Genomic DNA, 14,368 nt, shown 5'->3' on the forward strand with positions numbered 1-14,368 from the left:
TTTAAGAAAAGAGACAGGCTACCTGTCTCTTTTTTTTTCAGCTAAAAGACTACACAAGCTACAGGTCTCCCTAGTTTCTTCAAGGTTTTCTTGTTGTTTTTTCCCAGCTTTGGGACTACACTGTCAGTACCCTGCCAGCACCTGGGGCTATGGACTAAGGAAGTTCTGCCAGGAAGGAAAACAGGATGGCTCACCACAACCCTGAAAAACAGGGTTAAATGCAAGTTGTTGGGTGCCTTTTAGTCCCTGTTGCTGGCTCACATTTGTGCTTAGTGAAGAGTCAAGCAAGATTTGAGATTTTCCATTGCTTTGAGATGGGACCTATAGACAGTCAGTGTAAGTGCTCTGGTCTGGGCTCATTCTGAGCCCGGTGTGATCCCAAGGGCTTCCATGGGACAGACACAGAGCTGATTGTTGCTCCGATAGTGAATAAAATATGGAACTGAAGAGTAAGCACTTGCTGCTGGTAATTGAGTCCAAGGGGCCCTACTAATTTTTCCTGTAGCTTTGCAAGAACCCTAATTGGTCATACTGGCTTATGGATGCATAATTGTTAGAGATGCTGATACTTATTTATGGTAATAGCCAGGGTCTCATTTGTGATTAGAGAGTCGATATGCTAGGTGTTGTATAAACACATGCAAAGACAAATTTTCCAGCCTGTAAATGTTCTTCTTATTTCTATTTCTCTTTCCTGGTTAAAGGTACATTTCAGTATATTGCTTTTTCCACAGTTTGCATTAAAAAGGATGTGTGGGAACATTGCTCTACTTTTACTAATAGAACTATAAATTATTTATCTTAGTGAGTGTACAACACTGTAGTGATCCATTAAAGTTATTGTTGTGTTTAATATTTGTTTTATTAATCTTTTCTTCTGTCAATCACTTCAGATTAACTAATAAGTATGAGCTGTTTTCTAAATTATTTATTTTATTTTATTTTATTTTATTTTATTTTATTTTATTTTATTTTATTTTATTTTATTTTATTTTATATACCAAAGTGTCCTAAAATTAATGCATCATCTGCATTTAATGCATTTAATGCATTTAATTCTGTTGTAGTACGAAGTAATGCCTTTGCAATGTGGCTCAAAATCCCAGAACCATAACAATTAAAGGATCCAGTAAGCATTTTTCTAGCATAACTTGTCACACTGATATTTATTCTTAGTCCAGTCAACTCAAATGTTCCAAGAAAGCAGGTTATTTGCTTACATGGAAGATCACAGTACACTTTGTTATCCCTGGCTGCTGAGATAGTGGTATTTTCTGATGCTGTCTTTTTTTCATCACCCACTGTCTGCTTGAGGTTTTAGTGTGGTACTAGCCACTGTGCCATGTTACTCCGGGAAATTTGTACAGCAGTGAATGCATTGCATTTCTCAATTCAACTTCTGGCTAAGGAGTTGACCTGGGTTCTCTGGTCCAGCATAACAAGCTGCATGCAACTTACCTCAGAGAGAATTAAGTGTAGGGCGCTCTGTTTGGATCTCCTTCCAACTTGTACCCTTTCCTGGGATAACCTGGAAAAGCCCCTCTGTCCCATTTATCCCAAAAGCTGGAGCTGGGCGTTGAGCTGCCCTTGCACATTGGTAGGGTCTGCTGTCCCACTGCTCAACCCTCGTGGCTTGAGCTGCCCAAGGTGACCTTAAGGGTTCACGTGCTTGAGCTGCAGATAACTTTCCTGTGGCTGCCCATGGGCTGATGCCAGTGCCACGCTTGCTGGTCTCTGGAGAGGGATTTCTGCGTTCTCAGCTGCCATAGCCACCATGCAATTGTTGCTGCAGAAGGAAGCCATCTAGGTCCTCTAGGGCTTACTCTGGGCACATGCAGAGCTCCTGCAGGAGGGCCCTGTCTGTCCTTGTGCATCCGGAGTAGGGATGCCAGGTTGTACTTTTTTTCAGAAAGAACAGCAAAACAGATGAAGCTGGGAAATGGGGAGCAAAAGGGCTCTGTGATACCTACTTGGGCATTAGATGCTTTGGCATCCAGACCATCTGGCAAGACAAATCGGAGTAGCCCTGAATGTTCCCTTCTTTGCACAGAGCAGGAAGCTCAGCTCTAAGGGCTGGATCCCAGTCCTGGAGCCACTTCCCCATAGCACAGCAGTGCCTGCTGACAGCATGGGGCCGCATGTCTAGAGGTGGCCTCCATCCCTCCCCTCTGTCCTCGCTTCATGCTGAGGCTCTGAGTACCTCCTTCCACTTGGGCAGAGTGGGAGGTGTGTCCTGCTCCCCTGCCCTCAGATGAGAGGGGAGCATGGTACCTGCAAATGACCCTTCGCTTTGATTATGCCCACTGGGGTGTGGCAGGTTATCATAAAATCATAGAATCGTTAGGGTTGGAAAAGACATTCAAGATCATTTGGTCCAACCATCACCCTACTACCGATGTCACCCACTAAACCATGTCCCTAACAGCCAGGTCCAACCTTTCCTTGAACACCTTATTGTACCTCTCATCTATGGGAATGTCCTGGGGAGCCTGGCTGTCCAGTGTAACAGTGTAAGGCGTGATGGAGGCATGCAGAGGTGCTCCCCATGGATCCTTTGCAGTGCTGTGGTTACAAACTTTGACCTCAGGGTAGGACCAGCCTATTGGCTTACACCAGGAGCAGCCACCTGCCAGTGCAGAGAATGAAGAAGCTGCATCCTTACTGTGGATGTTGTTTCCCAGGGGTTTATATACATGGATTTGTGGCAGCGCTTTATCTTCAAGCTTTTGCCTCGGCACTAGCCTTGCACAGGCTTGAGCTGACCACTCACATTGGCTGTTTTTTGGTTTGTTTGTTTGTTTCCTCCTGAGATCACTGTGGGTGATTTCCAGCAGCTCAAGCCAAATTTTGTTTCTTCCCACTGCTCATGCTTGTTTGTTGAGGCACTGATCAATTTATAACTGGTGCTCCAAATTAAGCTGAGCTGGAGCTGGGTGGGGATAATCCATCTTCCCTTTTCTATGATCTAACAGAGGGTATTGTTCCACATTTCGTTTTCTCTCCTCCCCATTATTGCTGACAAATGTATTTCTAATTTTCTGTCTCATGTGTACATCATTATCAGGCATTGAAACTTGTATAGTTTTTCTTTTCTACTGAGTATGTGTGTGTAGAGTTTTACAAAACAGGATTAATCTTTGCTGAGTCTCATTGTCTGGAAACATGTCACATTTTGTGGTATACTTCCTGCTTATTTAGGATGCAATCATTATTAGCAACGTCTTATTTCCTTTTAATGTCTTTGTTGTTTGATTGACCCCAGATGCCATTTAACCTCCTTCCTCTATTTAGGTCTTTGACCTTATTTATTGTTGTTGCTATACTGGCTGAAGGCTGAAGAACAGTATGGTAGTGGCATATCCAAGAAAAAATTGAGAAATCACAGAATATACCGAGTTGGAAAGGACCCACAAGGATCATCATGTCTAACTCCTGGCACCACACAGGTCTACACAAAAATTCAGCCCGTATGACTAAGAGCACAGTCCAAAGGCTTAAACTCCAACAGGCTTGGTGTCGTGACTGCATCCCTGGGGAGTCTGTTCCAGTGCGGGACCACCCTCTTGGTGAAGAACCTCTTCCTGATATCCAGCCTGAACCTCCCCTGTCGCAGCTTGACTCCATTCCCTCAGGTCCTATTGCTGCTCATTAAAGAGAATAGATAGGTGAATATTAAACACTGCTTCTAAAATGTGCAATTTACTCTATTTCCATGGTCCAGGAATTTTATAATTCTCAACATAAGGAAAACTTCTGTCAGTCTGTTAGAAGTCGTGTTTTTCCTGATACTGGTTTTAATAACACTGGATTTATTAAAACAGTCTGTAACTGCCTTTGGCTTATAGCTCAGCTTTGCTGTAGACCACTGATTCCTAAATGTGTCCTGACTTTCACAGGTCATTGGCATCATTAATGGCTTGGTTGATTAATTAAACAGCCAGCTAACCTAACAAAATCCTACTCCCTGCTTCTGATTGGCTCTTCCTTCTTACTGGTTTATTGATGGAAAGTCATGCTTTGTTACATCACTGCTTTACAAAATTGACTTGCAGAACAAGTGGTGAGCTGTCGATGCAGGGGGCCAGGGAAAGGAGCAGTGCTGGAGGCCGCAGGCGCAAACAGCCACGTGTGCTTGGGGCTGGACCACGTGCCCTGCATGGGGTCAGGAGGGGGGAGCCCATGTGGGTGACTGGGTACCAGAGGGGAGAGCGCAGCATCCACTGATGCGTGGGTAGAGGTCATAGTGCAAATGCATGGTGGGAGGTTGTGAGAGCAGCAGTACCTACTTAAGCAAAACAGGCACTGCATTTTTCCTTCTTTTCCCTTAGTAATGTCCTGCTGTTAATTTTCAGTATAAGGAGGTGAAGTAGTTGCAGGGAAAAAAGGGGAAAGCAGAACCAAGATTGTGCTGTGAGCTGTCCCAGGGATGTCAGGGCAAGCACGGAGGCTCTATAAACTGCCATGTAGTGCTCAGCTGAGCCACTTCAGTGCTGCTGGAGGCTGAGGGCCTCCGGATTCAGGCACAGATGCTAAACTTAACAGTAAATTAAGTAAGTTGCTGAGAAGACTCCCTTCAACACTCAGATGTTGCAATTTCTATATTATAGTCTTGCTGAGGCCAACTGTATGAAGTTCAACAAGGCCAAGTGCCGGGTCCTGCACCTGGGGCACAATAACCCCAAGCAGAGCTACAGGCTGGGAGATGAGTGGTTGGAGAGCTGCCAGGCAGAGAAGGACCTATGAGTATTGGTTGATAGTTGGAGGAATATGAGCCAGCAGTGTGCTCAGGTGGCCAAGAAGGCCAACGGCATCCTGGCTTGTATAAGAAGCAGTGTGGCCAGCAGGGCTAGGGAGGTGATCGTCCCCCTGTACTCGGCTCTGGTGAGGCCGCACCTCGAGTACTGTGTTCAGTTTTGGGCCCCTTGCTACAAGAAGGACATCGAGGTGCTTGAGCGAGTCCAGAGAAGGGCGACGAAGCTGGTGAGGGGCCTGGAGAACAAGTCCTACGAGGAGCGGCTGAAGGAGCTGGGCTTGTTCAGCCTGGAGAAAAGGAGGCTCAGGGGCGACCTTATCGCTCTCTACAGATACCTTAAAGGAGGCTGTAGAGAGGTGGGGGTTGGCCTGTTCTCCCATGTGCCCGGTGACAGGACGAGGGGGAATGGGCTGAAGTTGTGCCAGGGAAGGTTTAGGTTGGATGTTAGGAGAAACTTCTTTACCGAAAGGGTTGTTAGACATTGAAACAGGCTGCCCAGGGAAGTGGTGGAATCACCATCCCTGGAGGTCTTTAAAAGGCGTTTAGATGTAGAGCTTAGGGATATGGTTTAGTGGAGGACTTGTTAGTGTTAGGTTAGAGGTTGGACTCGGTGATCTTGAGGTCTCTTCCAACCTGGACAATTCTGTGATTCTATGATTCCCAAATTCCTGTTTCAGCGATACGTTCAATTGTTGGGTTGCTTTGGATTTTTTTGTACTTTTTGAGCCATTGTGACCAAAGTAATTGCATTCTGCCTCAGGTTCTTTTTCTGTGGGAAGTATGATATACATTTCCTTATAGGTCCAAAGGAATCTCCAGTATATAAATACAGAGCCTGCGAACTCTGCAGTTGCTGATAGAAGAAAAATGCTATTTTTTTGTAACTGTGTAAAATATGGGAGTAAGGTAGTCAATGTAGGCCCTTCTAATACTATTTAACTTATTATTAACTTCAGTTTATTTGACAACTTGAAATTTCTTTCTACGGCAGAATTTTTATTGCAAACATGATAATATTGTAGAAGTTGCCATTTGTGAACCTCGAGGCCTCGGTTGCCTGGGAACAGTCAAGCATTTGGGCTGCTGTTGGGAGGCTGCCAATGCTCAGTGTGTTGGACAAATACTGGCTGAATTGATCATCAGAGGAGTGGTTAATAAATTTATCAACGTTGTCATTATTCTTTTTTAATTAAAAGCCATAGAGTAGAGGAGCGTGCCTCTTCCAGCATCAGCTCTTGCCTGCCAGCTGATGCTGCCATAAGTGCCACTGCTCACAGGGCACTCAGGATGCTTCCCTGCGAAGAGGCAGGAGGGCAGCTGGAGGTGGCAACCCTTTGACAAGTGCAGTTCAGCCATGGGAGTTTTGTGAGGGTCCCTGCAGAGCCACTGCAGGGGTCTGCACCAGGACCCTGGGCACAGCAGCCCTGCACCTGATATCTCTGTAACAGAAGAGAGTGGGGCTGTGCCAGCCTGAGTACCGCCTATACCATTTTGTAGAGGTGCAGTCCCTCTGGAGCATCTGGAGCTCAGGGCAGAGCTGGGCAAGGAGTCAGTAGAAGAAGTGAAGAAACAAACTGAATCAACAGTGTAAAGTGTTGGGGATGTTTCACAAAAGAATGGATCAGCAGGTGAGTGCTGAAGCAAACTGATTAGAAAAAAACAACAAAACAGTAGGTAATTATTGAAGGAATTTTAAGTATGGAGCGGATGAGTAGGTAGTAATAATGTGTATTTTCACTCAAAACAGTTATTAAATCATGGAAAAGAGATTAGCAAGAAGGATTTGTTGACACTAAAGCTTTTGCTAAGGATGTCTTCAATGTGGAAAGTTAATGACCAATAAACTTATATGTGGTATAGTAGTTATACAGTTAATTGAAAACAGGAAAATTGAACAGCTGGAAAATAATTTCTGATAAGATTTAACCATTGCATTTTTAGAAGTTCATGTCTCCTTAATCTATTTTCATTCTTTAATAAGAAAGAATGGATGTGAGAGATGACTGAGAGGATTTATCAAGATTTCAAAGTATCTTGATGAAAACACCTCTGAAATGTTTTTAGAAGTTGCACGTAGAAAGAAGAGTTGTAGTGCCCTGAATGTCAAGTGAAGAGATTGGCTTGGGAAAGCATAGAAAAAAAGGATGAATTCTTGTCTTCAGAGGAGTTTGGTGGGGTGCTGAGGGGCAGTAAGGAAAATACCTCAAATTTTGTTCAGTGTTAATAATTTGAAAAGGAACATAGCAAAGTGGGCAGCATGCAAGTTTTACTCTTCCAGGAAACTGTAGTATTATATTTTAAACTCTTATAGTGCTTGCAGGCTTCTCCTCAGAGGGGCCTCCAGCAGCTGTAGGAATAGCCACAAGGACTGGCAGAGACAAGCACCAAGCCCTGACTATGGCCTCCAGCAATCCTGGGGGATGGAATGGGACAGGACCAGATGGGGTGACTGGATAGCAAATGGCTTTGCAGGAAAGCCCAGGGGACCCTAGGGGCCTTCAGACCCAGCACTGACAGTGCTCTCGGGCAGTGAAGGCTGAGCTCATCCTGGGTAGTGATGGCTGATGGCAGCCAGCAGGTGTGGGCAGGGATGGCTCCTCTCCACTCAGTACTGGTGAGATCAAGATACTGGGGCCAGGCTGGGCTCACCAGCCCAGGCAGACATTGACACAATCCAGCAGGTTTGTGTCATGGAGGCCGCTGAGATGCTCAGGACTGAGGTGCAGGAGGTAGGAGGAGAGGCTGAGGGTGGAATTTTCTTAGACCAGGGAGAAGAGGAGACCTTACTGCCATCTGTGAGTACCTAACAGGGTGGGGAGAGGCGACAGAGCTGGGCTCCTCTGGGAGTGCCATGATGGGACAAGAGGCCCAAGATACAGCCAGAGATGTCATCCTTCCCTGTCAGGAAATGCCCTTCACTCAAAGAAGGTGGAACGTGGACTGGAGCCTTGAGAAGCCATGTGGATCTCTGTCCTTGGAGATGCTCAGCACTTGCCTGGCCAGCACTGTGCATCCTTTAACAGGTCACTTTGCTTGAGCAGGGCCAGCTTTTTCAGGACTCTTCCACTGACATAAGCCTGTGACTCCCTGCTGCAGGGCTCCACAGGTGAACATGTGTCAGGTTGTAGAGAAATAGCCATTCTGAGTCCAGCTTTGACTCTGCCAGTTTCTCTAATTACTCTCACGAGTTTTGTTTTGTAAGACTTTACTGTTGGTGTGTGGAAGTTAGTGCAAGTTAACAGAACCAATGCGGTTGTAACTAACAAGGTGTATGTGCAAAAGTCTTGGAGTTTTAAGTATGAAGAAAAAGAAGCCACACATGAAACTGTGGATCTGGTCATTGAGATCTTTGTAAAACAAGTAAAGTAGAGAGTGGTCCTAAACTAAACCAAGAGTAACTGTTGCAATTAGAGTCAGATCTGGGTAGGGTGTTCTGATTGGGTTAAGCTAAAGAACTGATGACATGCCATGCTGATTTTTGGTTATGATTGTGTGAGTTGAGGTACCTGGGAGACCAGCTTGGAGTCAATTTCCAGAACGCTGCAGCATGCCATTGAAGGACCAGCACAAGTGTGTTTAATGAAGATTACCTATCTGTTTTCTTGTCTTGTGTTGTTTGCATCAATTCCCTAGGAAATAATACCTGTTTATCTTTTCCATGCCACTTTTGGTGTTCTCATATTCCTTCTCAGTCTTCTTTTTCCCAGACTGAAGATTCTTGTCTGTTTAGTTGAGCTTCATTTGGATGCTGCTCCAGGCCAGTGATCATCTTTCCCTCCCTTGTCGGTACCCTTGACCACTTCTGGTGTGGCCTTTCTGAAACAGGAGCCAGGACTGCGTGCAGTATGCACGATGTGGATCTTCCGATGCAATGGTGCTTCCAGCTCCTTTGGTAGTGGTCTCTGCTGTTCTGTTGGGCACCTGCTGAGTGGTGCTCTGGTGAGGTCATAGGACTGCTGGCCATAGTCAGGTGAGAGTCAGCTCAGAGCCTGTCCTCATCTGCACTTTTACCTGCACTATTCTTGAGCCATTTGGCTTTGAGGTCCTCCTGCTGGGTTTTGCTGTCAGCTCACAGTTTTGCCACACTGAGTGCATTAATTCTTGCCTCAAAATTTGCTTCCCCTTCCCAGACCATCCCAGACCTGTGAGCAGCACAGGCAGTGGTCAAAACCTTGTGAGACGTTTCTGTGAAAACTGGGGTCAGTTTTCACACAGGAAAACACAGGATCAGTTTGGGAAGGACCCCACATGGAGCAGGGGCAGAGGGTGACTGAAAAGGAGCGGCGGAGACAAAGTGTTTTGGACTGACTGCAGCCCCCATTCCCCTGTCTTCTTGTGCCACTTGGGGGGAAGAGGTGGAAGAGAGTAGAAGGGGGAAAGGGGTCTTCAGTTTGTTTTTGTTTCAAGGGCTGGAGCACCTCTTATGAAGAAAGGTTGAGAGAGCTGGGGATGTTCAGCCTGAAGAACAGAATGCTCTGAGGAGACCTCATTGTGCTTTCAGTGCTTAATGGGGTCTTAAAGAAAGGATGAAGAGGAACTCTACTTGGGTAGATAATGATAAGACAAGGGGGAATGGTCTTTAAAAGAGGACAGATTTAGTTTACACATTAGGAAGAAATTCTTCACTGGAAGGGTAGTGAGGCACTGGAACAGGTTGCCCAGCTATGGATGCCCCATGTGAGAAACAAAATTGTGTTTTTGCAGTAGAAGGTGTTTTTGCAGTGGAAATTCCCAGTAACCTTGCATATTCAAAAGTGATTTTGCAGCATAGCTGTGGGGAGTATGTTAAGCAGATAAGGGGAAGGTCCTACTGTCCCAGAATAAGGAGAATAGCTAAGAAAAACAGGATGAGCAGTATGAAGTCAGTAAAAACAAAAATCATGGGCCCTCTAGTCATGATAGAAGAAGGAAAAAAGGGAAAAGGAGAAATTAACAGTCAAATGAAATTGTACATATGTGGTATAGAAGTGCGTCAAGCAGATTGTGGACCTGTAGTACTCAGCCAATGAGGAAACAGGGCAGAAATCAGGTGTTGGGTAATAAGGAATATAAAGTTATGATAAACCTTTACTGTGCGCTCCTGCTTGCAGGACGCCCGCCATTGCAATCACGAATAAAATAGCTTCACAGAGGTCCTGTCTGAAGAAAATTATTGAGATTTTTCTCACACCCCATACCTGGAGGTGTTCAAGGCCGGGTTGGATGGGGCCTTGGCCAACCTGATCTAGTGGGTGGCATCCCTGCCTATGGCAGCAGGGTTGGAACTAGACGATCTTTAAGATCCCTTCCAACCCAAGCTGTTCTATGATTCCATGACTCTATGATCTTTGTGCATCCCCTCTACCTCAGGATATTCTCCGATTCTATGAAATAAGAGACTGAAAAGCTCCACTAGGCCAAACCAGTGGTCTTTCTGACCCTGTATCAGTCTCTAGTTGTGGCTAAAGGGTATCATATTTAGGGAACACATGAAGCCTTGTCACTTTCTGCAGTCTGATCCCCCCACAATCTTATTTTAACAAATACTGGTTTAGGATGTTAGCCTGTCAAAATAAATTATGTTTTAATTCATTCAAATGCACAATTTTACAGGTAACTAAGGACTAATGCCAGATCAATAAATCTAAGAGATATGTATTGGAAAGAATGTGGGGTTTGACTACCTGAAAGGGGTGGAGTGGTCAGAGTAAACTGAACCCAAACTGCCACGTGCTTTATTGAAAACTGCTAATGTGATGCCTGGAGTTAGAAGCAAGTGGACAGTGAGTTGAAGCGAGGACGGTATTTTTTAGCTGTATATGACAGCTGTGAGACAGATGCTGGAATATTGCCTCTGGCTCTGCATTCTGCAATTTAAAAGGTATATTTAAAATTAAAGAGAGTGCTGAAAAGAGCAACAAAAATGATTTGAGATCTGGAGAAAATGCATTATAATTTATACACACTTGTTTCTTCAGCTCACCCTGAACAAGACTAAAAGGTGACTATGTTAAACAGGGGTTGCCAGTACAGCAAGACACAGTACTAAACAGTTATTCAATATCACAGATCACAAGATATATCACAAGATATAACAAGAAATAATGATTGGAAGTTAAAACCAAGGAAATCAAATGAGAATGAAGACTACCTTTTATCATTGAGGATGAGTATTTGACATTAATTTATCCAAGGAAGGAGTGCCTTTTCTATCTTTTTTTTTTTTTAATTTATTTTTAAGGGATTCTTTTCAGGAAACATAGCCAAATTGAAGTAATTCAGATGATCGTTGTAGTTAATGGTTGAAAATTGCAGGGTACTGGTATATTGCTCAGAATAAATGATTTAACAGGCTTTCTTGGCTTTACATTTGCTGAATCAGAAGGCATGTTGAATGTGTGCTGCAAAGGCAACTACCATATGCTATTTTCACTGGTTTCATCCATTCCCTAGTCAAATTTGATTTTGTTTACTCTTTATACTGAGAATTTATTTACCAGTTCTGCATGTGTTTATTAGGACCTTTCTATTTGGGTACTGTTTCTCTATATTGATGCTGGATGAACAGAAGATCTTATTCACCCTTCTGTAGAAGAAGCTTTACTGTATGTGGCTTTTGTCTGCACTAAACAGAGCTAAAGCTTCTCAGATCTTCATTTTCCAACTGCTCACAAGTTAGACAGTAGTTTGTGGTGTTTTTTGTTTGTTATGTTTGTTTTGTTTGTTTTGTTTTGTTTTTCTGTGTGTGGTTGTGGTTGTGATTGTGGTTGTGATGGTGCAGTGAGCCAATCAGGAAAAAGTTCCAGGTCTCTGAAGAAAATACTCACCTCTTTAACCTATTTTGGGCTCTTTGGTCGGACCTATAAGTCACGCTGATCCCAAACTTTTTTTGCATTTCCTTTGCACTGTCTTTTCTGTATGAAGAGTTCAGCAGTTGGATGAAATGGGCTGGTGATTTTGCTCTTCAGCAGCCCTTTCCTTGCAGGTGGTTAATAATAAAGCTGTTGTAGCTTTGAGTAAGAGGGAGCTTTTGCCTAAACCACTCACTTAGAGTTAATCAGGTGCTGGATCTCTTTAAACATTCATTTCAAGCTGTGTTTGTATCAGAGGCAGCTGCTTCTCTGAAAGCAATGATGGAGGGACTATAGGATGGAGATGGTTGTCACTGTCAGCACAGCAGAGAGGTTGTAATATGAGGTCTCTTGGACTTTATTTTTTTTAAAAAGAAGTAACTGTGGATAGCTTCCTACCCACAAAGGATACCAGAGGATGATACAACAGTCAACAACATCCTTCCAGACTGGCTCATAAGCAGCAACCATTTTGCTGGAAAACTAAGTGAGCCAAAATACTTTATCTACAGCATGGAACTCTGCAAGAAGGGCTCATGCACCAGCCACCTTCCTGCTGGGAGCTGAGAACCTTCCTCCTACTCTTTATCTTGTTTCCTCTTGGTGGAGGCAGCTTCTCCTAGCATGGTGTTCCAGCACATCAGATGGCAGGGCCAGAGCTTTCCTCAGGAGGTGATCTAAGCCCCCAAATTCCTGTTGTTTTGCCAGCATACACATTGCTCTGTAAGCTGGTCCCAGTCTGTTCACCACCACCATCCAGCGCACAGGAAACTTGTGCTGGCTTCTCTTCTTCTCCACTAAAATGCAGGGTGGTTGTTGCTCTGCCCAGTCCCTGCAGAACCCAGCTTCTTCCTTGGCCTGTGTTGCTGAAGCAGAAAAGCTGCAATGGTGATGTCCATCCCGTCCCGCAGTTTCCTGGCCAGGGACTGTCTCAACCTCTGCCCATCTGTGAGTGGGGGCTGCTGCTGGCTCCCTGGCTGGTGGCAAGCTGAGGCTGCCACTGGTGGCAGTGCCCCAGTGGCTCTGATCCATCTCCTGTGAGCAAGGCCAGTAGGATCCTGCAGGGGAGCAAGAGGAGGCAGGGGATTAATAATCTCTGCCCCACATCACAGGAAGAATTCACTGCTGAAACTGCTGCTTAAATGGATAGGCTTTTAATAAATCAGAGGGAAAAATTTACTTATAATTGGGAAAACCAGGTATAGTCTTTTAAATAAAGGTCATAAAGATACCTGGGCTTGTTTGTTTTGTACCTGTTTTCTGTTCCTGTGACTTGGTCCCAGTCCCTGCATCAGATGGAGCCACTGCCCACTGGGTGCAAACCCTGGCTGTTGCAGTGGGGTGCTGTCTGCTCCTTTGGGATGTTTCACTTCTGGGTCTGGGCTCACGTCCAGTGCACTTGTCCCCTGCAGACCACTCCATGCCTCCAGTCACCTTTGTCATCTTTACCTTTCCTGTTTCTGTTTTTTCCTGAAAAGACAGAGCGATCAGACCCACACGTGATGTAGAAGATCTGGATGTGCTGCCAATTTAAGTGTTGTAACAGCCTTCAGCCTACATCACTTCAGCTCACATCCCGGCATGTGCACATGACTCTGCTAATGAACACCTCCGTGTCAGGAAACCCGCCTGGTTAACCTTACCCTTTGTTTACCATCTTCCTTGTTGGTTATTCCAAAAGAATACTTCCTTGCTTTTGGCAGTCTTGTTTATAGCAGCAAGGGACATTGTTGAAAACGCTTTGGAAGTACGAGTGTGTATTGGGTAAGCAGGCCAGCCTTGCTCTGGCAGCGTGGGTTCTCTCCAAGCTCTCCTCGTAGGTGGGAGGCATGTCTCTACAGAAAGTAAGCTGTTCTCTCAGCAGTGTGGATGCTTGTCCAAGTCCTGTCCGTTTCCCTGTCAGAGAGGTCAGTCCTGTGGGATCTCAGTGCTTCCTGCCTCAGCTCTGCTCCCACTCCAAAGACAGTTTGCACCACCATGGTCAACACTGTTTCATCAGCCTGCTCTTGAACTTGTCATGCTCCTGTGCCTGCTGTGGAGTTTTTGTCACCTACCTATGAGTCTCTGCGTGTTGGCAGCTGTAGTGGCAGCAAGGAGCCCGTCCTGTTGCCCATCCTCACCGGAGGAGCCCAGGGACTCTTCCTGGGATGACTTCACACCTCCGTCACTTGCCAGCCTCATCCACTGTCCATCAGACTCCCCACTTCCTTTGCATTTGCTAGTTTTTAATGCCTTTGTTACCATTGTCTTTTTGTATGTGGTTTGTTCTGCTCTCATTCAGAGGTGACTCCATTTTCTAAAGGAAGTCTTTTACTTTCTATAGCTTTCCCTGCTCTGTGGTTTTGGCTACTCCGTCTTTCTCTGGGACCTCTTAGAGACCATTTCTCTATTTTTGCCATACATTCGTTCAGAGCTTCTAATGTGATATTATGAAATATATTCCCTGCTGCCTGCAAGCACGTTACCTTTACAGCTGCTTCTTTTAATTTCCTTTCAACTCTTTCTCATTTTTGTGCATTTCGATGAAAAATTTTAGTCTTTTTTGCTGTTAAAGGATTGTCAAATATAAGTTCTTTATTGTCATTATTGCAGGGTGGTTCCTGAATAGATCTTGTCTGTCATCCTCTGTGGTGCTGAGGATTGAATCTGAAGCTGTGAGCTCTTTCTTCCTTCAGGAAGGAGTCATCCATGCTGTCTAACTTGCAAAGCTGCATCGTTTTCTTTCAGGAGTTGTTTCTAAGGCTTTGATTGTTGTATGACAAAAATTATTGCTAGTGACAGTGAA

At 44.8% G+C, this 14,368-nt stretch overlaps 1 protein-coding gene across 3 annotated transcripts in view; it reads left to right on the forward strand.

The window, feature by feature from the left end:
* SHANK3 (SH3 and multiple ankyrin repeat domains 3) overlaps nucleotides 1-14,368 on the forward strand; it is a 363,910-nt gene that overhangs the window by 40,837 nt on the left and 308,705 nt on the right. Inside the window, exon 1 of one of the 3 annotated variants that reach the window (XM_072035934.1) lies at nucleotides 6,279-6,381. The exons of the other annotated variants lie outside the window; for them this stretch is intronic. Coding sequence (XP_071892035.1) covers nucleotides 6,355-6,381 — 27 coding nt within the window. The 5' untranslated portion in view covers nucleotides 6,279-6,354. Of the gene's footprint in view, nucleotides 1-6,278; nucleotides 6,382-14,368 lie in introns of those variants that run through there. 3 annotated transcript variants of the gene reach the window in all.

The sequence above is a fragment of the Anas platyrhynchos genome, chromosome 1 (genome assembly GCF_047663525.1).
Source record: "Anas platyrhynchos isolate ZD024472 breed Pekin duck chromosome 1, IASCAAS_PekinDuck_T2T, whole genome shotgun sequence".
NCBI lineage: Eukaryota > Metazoa > Chordata > Aves > Anseriformes > Anatidae > Anas > Anas platyrhynchos.